We start from the raw sequence: 12480 nt of genomic DNA on the forward strand, positions 1-12480 counted from the left end.
AGGTTGAAGGTGACTATGGAGTGCAACAAGTTGAGTCTTCTTCAAATAAAACGAGATATCCTTTGAGAGATAGAAAACAATGTGGTAATAGTAGAAGGAACACATTTTTCTTCAAATAAGTAAAGAACATACCAATATTACACTTTTTTCTGATCCATTGAATTTATGTGATGCAATGAAGATCGCGGATGCTATGAAGTAGGAGAATGCTATGGAAGAAGATTACAAATCACTCATGGATAATGGAACATGGGAATTGTCTCAACTTCTACCAAATCGAGCTTCAATTGGTTGTAAGTAGGTGTTTAGATCAAAGAGGGATGTAGTAGGTAATGTTGTGAGATATAAGGCAAGATTGGTAGCCAAAGGCTACTCACAAGTTGCTGGTATTGATTTCAATAAGACATTTGCTCTCATGGCCAAATTCACCACCATTAGAATCATTGTGTCAATTGGGGCAACAATGGACTTGGAGATGCACCAAATGGATGTGAAGATGGCTTTCTTGAATGGAGAATTGGAAGAAGATATCTACATGGATTAACCTCAAGGATTTATTGAAGAAAGCAAATAACACCTTGTGTGTAAGTTGAAGAAATTCTTATATAGGCTCAAGCAATCATCAAAGACATGGTACTAACGTATCGACACCTTCTTTGTGAATGAGGGTTTTGTAGGGAGTGAGGCTGATCATTCCATATATGTGATGCAATCAAAAGCCTTCTTGCTGATTGTTATTCTTTATGTTGATGATTTGATCATCTTGACCAATACTTTGAAAAAGATGGATTAGTTGAAGACAAAGCTAGTAAAAGAATTTAAAATGAGTGATTTGGGAGAGCTCTATTATTGCTTAGAAGTAGAGTTTATGAGAGATCAAGCTAAGAAGATCATTATATTGAGCCAAAAAAAGTACATTGAAGAAGTATTGAAACGGTTCAACATGGAGGAGTGCAAGTCCAATGGAACACCTTTGGAAGCAAATTTGAAGTTGATGAAGCTCACGGATGAGGAATTAGCTGAATTTGAAGAAGAAATGAAAGATGTTCTATACAATGCAGCAGTAGGCTCACTTATGTATGCAATGGTTGACACAAGAGTGGATTTTGCATATGCGGTGAGTGTTGCGAGTCAATACATGTCAAAGGCTGGACCAACTCATTGGACAACCATTAGAAGGATCTTGAGGTACTTAAAAGGTACTTTGAACTTCAAATTGTGCCTTGAAGGTGATAATATTATATTGCATGGATATTGTGATAGAGATTGGACTGGAGATGCAAATGATAGAAGATCAACAACGTGATATGTATTCTTTGTTGGAATAGGAACAATTTCATGGAATTACAAGAGACAACCAAAAATTGCAAGGTCTACAATGGAGGCAGAATACATGGCAGCAAGTCATGGTGCAATGGAGGCAATATGGCTAAGACAAGTTTTAGGAGACATTGGACTTGTGCAATTGGAAGCAACTCTAATGAAGTATGACAATTAAAGATGCCTTGCTTTTGCCAAAAATCCAAAGCATCATTTAAAGACAAAGCACATTGACATTCAACATCACTTCATATTGGAGAAGATTGAGATGGGAGTAATTGCCATGAAGTATTGTGCAACGGAAGATATGCTTGTTGATTTACTCACAAAAACATTGGTGAAAGATAGACATTACAAATTGACAAAGGGATTAAGTTTATTAGCCTTTGATCAATAGCAAAGTGGGAGTGTTAAAGTAAATGGAGGATAAGTTAGAAGATAAAAGATATTATCTTAGATAAGTTGCTAATGGTTAAAGGACAGCAAAAAGATGAAAGAAAGTTATCAAAGTGGCGGCTAAGATTATAAGTGGCGGCTAGAGTTTAAAGTAGCAGCTAGGTTAAGAAGAATCTAGGGTTTAGTTAGATGAAAGTAAGATGAATGCTAGCCAAAATAGATGTAACCTCTACATATAAGTAAAGGGTGTTGGAAGTGAGAGACATCTCATTCCATACTTCTCTTCTATCTAACCTTGTTGTTTTCTACTTACTTATGTATTGCTTATTGTGTTTCTTTAATAATTTTAAAAAGTTGATTTTCTTTTTATAAACTTTCAAGAAAGCTCTCATTTTCTTTAAAAAATAATATTATTAAGCAGCAATATCTTTTTGAATAAAAAAGAACCAACTAATTTTTAGGATTTTTTTTGAAGTTTTTCTCATAGTATGTTGAAAATTAAGATTAGAAGGAGAATTAAGTCCTACTCCTATTAACAAAAACTTAGTAGATAAATTCTTTTTTATCATCTCTACCCATCCTACTTGATACAACTTCATTGCAAAATTTTTAAATTTTTAAATTTTTTTTGTAGATATATCTAAATGTAAACAATATAAGATTAGAATTAACAGTACTCATTTTAAAAAATGAAGACCTAATCACTCTTAAGAATTTTTTATTGAATGTTTTTTTAGATTTTATTTTAAATTTTATTTTGAGATTTTAAAAAATTATTTTGATTCTTTGATAGCTTTTTAGATTACTTTTATTTTCTTTAATTGGAATTAATATGACAATGCAGTGAATTTTTGAATAAAAAAAGAGCTAGCTACTTTTCAAGGTTTTTTTTTAGGAATTTCTTTTAGAATTTTTCTTTAGAGATTTTTTCATAGCATGTTTAGTATTTTGTATAGAAATTTTGAAAGAAGTTTTATTTCTTTGTTAAATTTTTAGAAAGTCCTTACTTGCTTTGAAAGAAGTTAGTACGAAGATCTAATATATTTTTGAATAAAATAAGAATTAGATGTTCTTTAGGATTTTTCTTTGGAATTTTATTTCAGGATTTTTCTTTAGAGGTTTTTTTATAGTATGTTTTGAATTTTGGATTAATATTTTGATTAATTTTTCTTCTCTTCATAAGATTTTTAAAAAGCTCTTAGTTGCTTTAAGAAGAATTAATATAAAATTGTAATACTTAGATAAAGAAGAGTCAATTACCTTTTATTAATATAAACAATGGCTTTTTTGCTCATAAAATATGTTATAGAAAATTTTAGGAGGTGAAATTTGATGTGCATATGTATGGTTTGTTTGGATTTTCAAAGAGCCATTACATGATCAAATCTAATAAAGTATGGAACTATGGCAACTACTTGAATGAAAAAAAGGTGACAACTCTTACATACTATTATGAGTATGAGGTAGTAGAGTTCATTTAAATGAAAGTTATTATTTGACCATATCTAATTGCAACCATAAATCTTGTGTTTTTTTAAAGAAAATTCTTTCACTCCAATAATGTCTAAGGATTATGTTGGACAAATTCAATGTCAATCAAAAGTCCAAACAATTGATATTATTGCTTGCTTATAACTAGTCACAGCATATACCTTTATACTATCTCCACATCCAAATAAAAGTCAATTTGCTATGTCAACTACAACCCTAGTCCAAGTCTACAATATCGTGCTTCTTTCTACTAAAACAAGTAAGTTAGGAAGAGAAAAATACGTCCAAATAATTTTAATATATATAAGTGTAGACACAAAATCAAAATAAGCAAATAATAAGGAAGACTACTACATTACAACATCCTATCTTCCAATCCACAGCCTCTACTTTCTCTAAAAGCAAAAAATAAAAACTACAATAATTCATCATCTCTCTAATAAAATCAATTACTACATAGTAGCATAAAAAAAAACAATGTAAGAATCACATAGTTCTATGACTTAGCCAAGTCTTGTTATCTACCACAATTCATGTGACTAATTGACTCTATCAAATCACAACAATAAGTTCAAGGAGAAGAAAGGAACCAACAACAAAAGAAAATTATGCTGGTTTTATAATGTGACACTTGCCCTACCAACTTTTAGTGTTGTGATGATTGATGCTTTTAAGCACTTTCTTATTATCTAAAAGAATTCTTTTATATTAACATCATCTACCTTATTCCATTTGATATGACTTTATATCTAGTTGCCTTTGGCTTTCTTATTTTCTATGTATTGTAATTTATCTAACACCATGCTTAGCTTGCTATGCGGTTTTGAATTCAATGAATTTGCCTCAAGTTTGGCTATTAGTTGCAAAAGCTGGTATAGCCCTTATATCTCTTTCTATCAAAAGTGTTGCAATCTTTGCATGCAATATCTATGATAAAATTTGATTGCTATTTGGAATTTTTATACAAAATTACAATAGAGGTAGAAGAACTAGAATTATTCAATACAATGACAAATCTCCTTATTTTTTAAGTGTAGGACATTAATTTTTAATAAAAAAATTTGATAAGGCAGATCAAGAAGTTGGACTATGTAGTTTATTAATAATAAGTGGTTAAAATAGGAACAATTTTCGTAGACAAAATATTTGATTTTTAGATTCATATATACACTATTTAATTTGAACATGTATACTTGATTTAGTATAGCTAGTACTTGAGTACCATCTTATAAATATTTATCTTATAAAAATAGTATCTTCTTTGATATTAAGAACTTATCTTCTACATGTAATACATTGGTGAGTATGAGTCACCAAATTGACTTATAATTTATATTAGAATAAAAAAATTACAATTAGAATGCCAATTATAATAATTAGATAAAAAAATTAGATTAGAAATAGCTAAATATAAGTTAAATAGTAATAATAGAAAAAATATGATTAGTATAAAAAATCTAGAAGAAATTTATATAAAGAAGGTATCTTAGGAGGCATCAAATTAATATCTTTTTAGTATTTTAGGAATATTTAGAAGAAATCTAAAATATTCAAAATTTAACTAAGAATTTTTTTATATTAATCTAGAGTTTCTTCACTTTGAATAAGCCAAATGTATTTTCATTTCTATATAGACCTATATACAATAATTTTTCATCTTTGAAAGTTGCTACATTAGCAATAGAATATTTAGACAATGTAAGTAATTGATTAAGAAGCAATATGAAAGTTAAGGTATGTGCTTCAATTACACTGTAAGAATTAAAAGAAGCTTTGGAAGAAATGGCTTCCAAAAAAGTACTAAGATTGATAGAATTATCACATAAATCTTTAATTATTTTTGAGATGTTATAAAAAATGATTATTATGCCATGATAACAAAAGTTGTTCATATTAGTTACTTTTTAAAGGAGTCACAAGAAGGCTCATATCTCTATTTTTTTAAAAGTGGACATAGGACAAGCTTAATCAATTGAAAATCAATTACTTTTTTGAATGTAGCCTATGGAATATATGCCAAGGCAATACAAATCCACCTTCAACCAATATTCATAGAAATTGTCTCTTTTTATTAGTTGGCCTTTTTATCAATATGTTTTATTTTAAATGATATTTTAGTCATAATTGAGGCCATAGAGTGGATTCATTACTCCAAGTAGCTTTTCATTTTTTTAAGTTGGATTTTTCTAAAGCCTATGATATAGTAGATTGGTTAGTTCTTTTCTAAGCTATGTTAAAGTATGGATTTTTAAGTAAATTTGTAGTCATGAAAGGAATGCTCTTTATAAATGTATCAAAAAATTTAAAGGTAAATAGATTCCAATCTCCCTCTTTTACTATAGGTAGATGAGTTCATTTAAGATGTTCTCTTGCTCCTTATCTCTTTCTTGTTGTTGCTAGGATACTAAACTATATGATTAAAAAATAAGTAGAAGAAAGATAGTTTCTTAAAATAACTCTTTCAATTAAAAATAAATAAAAAGCAATTGCACATTATTCTAAGACTAAATAAGATCAAAGAACTTGTCTTTTCTATCATATTTTTAAATCATTTTTTTTTTTTTTTTTTGCTCTATAGTGAATTTCTCTTCATCAAATATCATCTTATCTCTTTTTAGCATCTCTTTTATTTTGAATTCTTTTTATAACATAATCTTAGTTCTTTCACTTTTGTATTTTAGTAGAGCCAATTTTTTTATTATTATAATAGTTTTTTGTTGTAATGACTCTACAAACATATTCTCCATCATAATGCATCCCTTTAGAGATTTTTCTTTGGACTTTGAAATTAGCAATAGGTGATTCTTCTTTTTGGAGTGATAGTGGCAATGTTACCAAGGAATGCATATTACATATAAGGCAATGTTGAAAAAATGAATGGAAATAGGAAAAAAAAAAATAGAGGAAATAAAAAAAACATGTTCCTTCTCATACACTTTATTGGTTCATTGAATTCATCTTATAATAAAGCTTCCCAAATATCGTTGAGGAATGATTTCTTAGGCAACAAATTCAAATTAGATAATTTACTTAGTAAATTGATTATTGACACTATTGTAGAGTCTTACAACAATGTTGTATCTATTACTAAGGCGGAATCATTTTCATAGAGTAAGATTATATTTGATCTTGTATCATATAAAGTATGAATCTTATTGAAGAATAGATACTTATCTTCCAACTTTATAGCCATTGTGTATATACCTTGCTTACTATCCTTATCATTGATGCCAATGTTCATATCTATTGACCAATCATATGCAGCCACAAATTTATCTTTAAAAGTATATAATCAATTTAACATATTTGATGCAAAAAGGTTAAAATTGGCCTTTAATGCTTTATTCATCTAGGTAATTAGTTATACCAAAGATCCATTCTTGCTCATTTATTTCTCACATATCTTTGTCTTGCTAAAAATATATAATTTTTTAAAATTTGCTAAATCATTCAACCAATTGACAATTGCTACATATTCTTTTACATTGAAATGATTTCTTTTACTACTATTTATAAGACTCAAGATCTTTTTCAAAGGTATAATGAATAGTTTAAAAGAGTGAGAAGATTTATTCTTGAATGTTAAATCAATATATTAGGTCGACTTGATATCATTTAATATATCACCAAAATATTAAGTGATACTTCAAAAACTTAAAAAAGGTATTCAAGTTTGAATGATGATATTTGAGGAGGTGATATTTTGAATGATTCAAATGCCATAAAATTTAGGTATATAGTTTTTTAACCTAATAATGTACACTTTTGGAAATTTTGAGCCAAAAATTCATTTAGAAACTCAAGATATGGCTCCAACCATTAATATCAAAAAAACAACTTACTTATGGCCTTTGAATTACATATACTGTTATCAATATTCTATAATTCCTTCATACAAACTCCAAATGCAGAAATTCTTTCACAAAAGATGTAGATCTTGAAATCATCTTTGTAGATACATCTTTTGATCTCCAAAAGCTATTGTAAAACTCCTTGTATCCTCAAAAAGTAACATTATGTCTTAAAAAGACACCTTAACTCCAAATCCTCTAAAATTTGTATACAAATTATAGTCCAAGTTCTAAACCTTCTAATCCTTTCTTTTGATTTTTAAATGCCTCTTTTGAAGTTGCCAAAATCCTTGTTGTGGTTGTGGATAGCCTTCTAAGAGCCTATTGGGTATGACTTTTTATCAATTAGGATGAGGATTTTCACTCTTTGCCTTCATTCCTCCAAATTATTTTCTTTCATCCTTCCAAACAAGTTTCTTAGAGATTTGGATCTTAATCTTTGAGCCTCAATCTTCTCATTAAATTTTATACTAAATATCTATATCCTATATAATTTAAACACTATAATCAAAATAAGTAAACCTCAAAATAAATTTTCTTACATCAACTCTCTTTAAATTAACCTACTAACCACTCTAATACACATCAATACTTATAAATATATTATATATTTTAGTTAATTTTTACATAATATGAACAATTACAGTATGACATTGTGATATTTGGAGAGGTGATATGTTAATCAATTTGTGATATTTGCATTCCCAAAAACCAAAAACACTTGATATTTGGTTGCCCAAAAACATTAAACCTAAATCCCCTTGGCATCTTAGATTACAGCAAGGTAGAGTGGGCAACCGCATGCATGGCTAGTAAGTCCCAAGTAAGTTAGTCCTCTGATTGGCAAAGAGATGGTGCAGCCAGGGTCTCTTCTCTATTATGTTAGGCGGGACTCCTCACTGGGTACTCTCTGGCCCCATGGCAGGTTTTGTTTTCCAGCCACCGTAGAAGGACGTTGGTACTGGGACGTTGTCTTCCCAGTCGAGTCCCGCCGCTGGGCGGAGGCCTGACGGTCTCCTAAGTTAAGGTGGGTCACCGTCAGTGGTATGCATAGTAAAGTTAATCGAGTCAGTCCGTCCCACCCAGGCCGCATGCGGCTGGGTTGGCTGTAATTTATGGTCCCACAAGACAATGAAGTATCTCTCAGTTTGTTTCAAAAAAAAAAAAAAAACACGTCCCGCGGGCCGGACGTGATTGCACGTCACGCCTTGGCAGCGAGCGAGGTGTTGCGAGGGTCACTTTGATCGATCGGAGGCGACTGATCAAATGGGTCATGTACAACTGAATGTGTTTGGCTGTTTGCTGGGGTGTTGCTGTGCCTTTCCGGGCTCCTCCACGGTGTGGACTTGCGGCCTCATAAGGTGTCATCGGACGAGAGTACGTTTCTTCAGAGGAATTGCACATTCAGTGTCGGCATTGAAGTGTATCGTCTTCTTGTTGAACCCCCCTTCTTTGTCTACTTGTGAATTTTTATTTGGGATGACTTCGTCTCGAGTAATTAATCTCTTGCAGCCTGGTCAAGATTTTGTAGATTACCAAGTTCCATTGAGATTCTGAGTTACTGAGATATGCAAAGTTGATTTTGGGGATGGGAGTAGTGGCTGGAACGCAGGTCCTTTGGCAAGCGTGGAGAAACGACACCCCCGCAGCAAACTTGCCGAACTGGGGGAATTATTCTTATAGCCCTTGCGAATGGGGAGGAATCAAGTGCGAAATTAGGAACACAACCACGAAATTGAACGTTCTAGTAATCACTCAACTGTAAGAATGATCACATTGTCTCTTCAGCAATAGAATATGATTTTCAATTGATTCCTACATGATGGATACGTCCGACATTCTGAGAATGTTCTTCCACATACCTTCATTCATTAGTCGCCAGTAGCACTGGTATAATTTAAACGTAGGTCCTTCAAATGTATTAATTATTTTCACGGCGTAGAATTTTTTTCTCGTCAGAGGTAGTCGATGGCAAAATTTCTGTCATGCTGTCGGTATCCATTTGGAATTAGGTTTTACCCAAGCTGATTAACCCAGTTGCCATTATGAGAGAGTCACTCTACGTCGTTACTATGCAGAGCTATGTTTGTCCCAAATGCTGAATATGATTTTCCTCAGAGCACTAGAGTCACTCACTTGCAACGTGCAATCCTGGTTACCAGTGCTGACAGCACATAAATTTTCAACGTTTTGAATGTAGGGATTTGTGGGAGAAGGGAATAGCGGGCGTTGTTCCGCCTGAAATATGCTTGCTGAGCAACCTTGAATTCATGTGAGTATTTGACACAGTTCATATGCGACATCTGCAATAGCTAATGCATAAAATATCTTTAGCGATTTCAAGAACATACATGTAACCGTTCACAAGAATATATTGTGTCACACGAGTTGGTGAACTATGAAAATTATGGTTGGGCGTGAAATCTCATTCTTCATCTCACGTACAAAAGTTTTTGCCAAACCTTGCTGGAATGTTGCAGGAGCCTGGCCAGGAACAAATTCAGAGGCCAAGTACCAGATGTCTCTTTTTTGTACAGCCTGGAAGCTTTGTGAGCGTAATCGCCTCTGCCCATAAGTACTATCTTCAAAATCCATTGAATAAGTGGTTATTTAGAGCAGGGATCTTTGGAGAATTATCAATTGGTAATTTTATATATCATTTGAAGCAATGCTCGGGTTAATCTCATTCTCTGTGTAGAAAAATCTTTTGCTTATTCTTGTTGCAGGATCCTGGCATGGAACAACTTCACAGGCCATGCACCAACTGTCTCTTCCTTACACAGCCTGAAGTACTTCAACACTAAACAAAAATACTTCCGCCTCACCCTCTCTGCCACTTCATCATTCCGTTGCAAACTCCTTGTCCCCTACACATCCCCAATCCCTCTTTGACACTATAAATCTGCCGTTATATTGAATATGATGTTTCCGCCAAAACTATCTTACTGGAAGTACTTTAGCAAGAGTACTAGGATCTTCTGAGAGTCTTCAGAACCGCATATTGGATAAAACGACACAATTTTGGTACCGAAATTGTGACTCTGAGGAGATTAAAAGTATTGAATTCTTATTATGAAGGTGGATTCAGGTTTCATACAGATGCATGATATCCTACCAAGCTCACTGAAATCTGCTCTTTTATCAAATATGAGGTTTCAGTCTCAGTTTGTTCATTTATCTTTTGAAGCAATACTAGGGCGATTCTCATTCTCCATGTTGCTAAATCTTTTGCGTCATCTTGCTTCAGGGACCTGTCTGCGAACAACTTCACGGGCCAAGCACCAGATGTGTCTTCCTTATTCAACCTGACTTACTTGTGAGTACATTCAACGAGCTAAACATAAAATACTTCCGCCAAAACTATCTAAGTGAACAATTAGGGAGAGAAGGGATCTTCTGAGAGTTTTTAGAACCATATATTGGATTAACCAACACAATTTTGGTATCAACATTATGATTACAGACTAAAAGCACTGAATTCCATTAAACATCTCTTGAAGCAATAATAGGGCTAATCTCTTTCTTCATGTTTTCTTTATCGTGCTGCAGGGACCTGTCTAAGAACAACTTCACAGGCCAAACACCAGATCTCTCTTATTTGTACAATCTAGTAAATTTGTGAGTGTAAACTACACACGTGTACTTCTGCCGATACTGCGTGATTCGATGGTTAGGCTGAGTAGGGGCTTCCTAAATCAATGAGACAGTTTATTTTTTCTCTTGATGCTGTGGTCGATTGGGCTACCCATTCTCCATGCCACAAAAGGAGATGCATAAATTGTAATGCTGAAGGCACCTGTCTGCGAAAAACTTCATGGGCCAAGCACCAAATTATGCTCTGATGACCGGTCTGATAGACTTGTGAGTGACTTCAACCCTATTCAGTTCTTTCTCAAAAGAGTTCTGGTTATGAATTCATAGTAACGTCTATTCTTGAGGTATAAAGAAGTGCGTTGCATGATTTGCAGTCTCACTAAACTGTGGATTATCTTATTTCAATCTAAATTAAAGGGTTCAAGTATGAAACTTGTTGTAGGAATCTAACGTGGAACAATTTTGAAGGCCTTCCACCACAAGTTTCTCCCAACTTCACCTTCCCGTTTTCAGTGTAAGTGCAATCCTGTATGCTACATCCTCATGTTTTGTACTTCCTGCCTTTCAGCATCGGAATTTCTATAGTGGTCAAATCATAGTGCTTGATGCTTCCATTATCTTAGTTTGATCCCAAAGAATTAAAGCAGTGCTCAAGGATGGTTCAAGGAACGAAACTGCAGCTTGTTAATTATGAATTTTATGTGATTTTCAAAACTTGATTTCCACACCTTAGTATACCTATTCCTTCCTCATATATTTTCACAAACCACTTGCCTCATTATGTGATCTAAATATATTCAGCACTTAATGAATACCTTCTAGCTTATAAAAACCTTAATTACTATGATCTTGAGAATTCGACCCTCATGATTTTTCTGCCCTCTTAAGTCTCAGAACTTGTAAACATTAAATGTGGTCTTCTTTCAGAATGTAAAATTGCAATTTTCTCTTGGTGCTTTGTATCATCCTAGATTTGAGTGGAAATGGCTTTGGTGGTCCATTTTCAGGTGTACCACTTTCAAATGGAATTTATGGAGTCAAAATTTCTAGGAATCTCTTTGGATGAGAAATTTTGTAGGATGCTTTCCAATATTCATGGAAATTGAAACTATTGAAGAAAGAGAAATTAAAAGATAGAACATTTAGCATCAGCAAGGTATATACAAAATAAAGTGTAGAATAAGATGATTCTCACTTCCAATACTTTTTACTTATAATTAGATTTTACATCAATAATAGATGAATTTAATCATTTTTATCATTCTTTTTTTATTTCCAATTAAATTTTAGATTCTTCTTATATTAGTCGCCATCTTATAAATCTTAGTTGCTACTATAGTGACATCTTTTAATTTTTGTTATTTTTTGACTATTAGCAACTTACTATGATTTAAGTTAACATGGTGGCAACTATGCAAGATCTTGTTGATCTTCAATACTCCCACTTTGCTAATTATCAAAAGGGTTTCAATCTTATTGCCTCTATTAATTCATTGTGTCTATCCTTTATTAATGCTTTTGTAAGCATATTAGCAAACATGTCTTTTGTAGGACAATACTTCATACTTATTATTCCATCTTTAAGTTTCTCTTGTATGAAGTGATATTGAATCTCAATGTGTTCAATTTTTGAATGATGTTTTAGATTCTTAGTAAATGCAAGACATCCTTAATTGCCACACATTATTGGAGTTGCTTTCAATTGCACTAGTCCAATTTCTTCTAAGAGTTATCTTATTCAACATGTATCTATTACACAATGACTTATTGCTATATACTGTGATTACTCGTTTTACTTATTCCGGAAGAAACCTCCCAAAATAAACCC

General features: G+C 32.3%; 1 protein-coding gene across 9 annotated transcripts; it reads left to right on the plus strand.

Moving 5' to 3' along the window:
- Window positions 1-6116: 6116 nt before the first annotated feature.
- On the plus strand, window positions 6117-12051 carry LOC112275754 (putative leucine-rich repeat receptor-like protein kinase At2g33170). Of its 9 annotated transcripts, none has more exons than XM_090246700.1 (9): window positions 6117-8481; window positions 8657-8819; window positions 9259-9330; window positions 9539-9633; window positions 9785-9847; window positions 10306-10374; window positions 10608-10919; window positions 11095-11166; window positions 11660-12051. In XM_090246700.1, exons 1-4 carry the CDS (start codon window positions 8325-8327, stop codon window positions 9609-9611), a joined length of 465 nt encoding a protein of 154 aa, XP_090102826.1. In that variant the 5' UTR covers window positions 6117-8324; the 3' UTR covers window positions 9612-9633; window positions 9785-9847; window positions 10306-10374; window positions 10608-10919; window positions 11095-11166; window positions 11660-12051. The 9 variants fall into 9 exon arrangements, with proteins under 9 accessions (XP_090102826.1, XP_090102827.1, XP_090102824.1 ...); XM_090246701.1 differs by having other exon boundaries at window positions 9539-9613; XM_090246698.1 differs by having other exon boundaries at window positions 9785-10374.
- Window positions 12052-12480: the final 429 nt, after the last annotated feature.

The sequence above is a fragment of the Physcomitrium patens genome, chromosome 23 (genome assembly GCF_059467195.1).
Source record: "Physcomitrium patens ecotype Gransden chromosome 23, ASM5946719v1, whole genome shotgun sequence".
NCBI classification, from domain to species: Eukaryota; Viridiplantae; Streptophyta; class Bryopsida; order Funariales; family Funariaceae; genus Physcomitrium; species Physcomitrium patens.

Excerpts from the sequence above, each read along its gene's own strand:
- LOC112275754 (XM_090246698.1), top strand. The coding sequence starts at position 8,325 with ATGGGTCATGTACAACTGAATGTGTTTGGCTGTTTGCTGGGGTGTTGC. Across the intron at positions 8,482-8,656 it reads TTCAGTGTCGGCATTGAAGT|TGGCTGGAACGCAGGTCCTT; the intron begins GTATCGTCTTCT and ends GGATGGGAGTAG. Across the intron at positions 8,820-9,258 it reads GTTCTAGTAATCACTCAACT|GGATTTGTGGGAGAAGGGAA; the intron begins GTAAGAATGATC and ends TTTTGAATGTAG.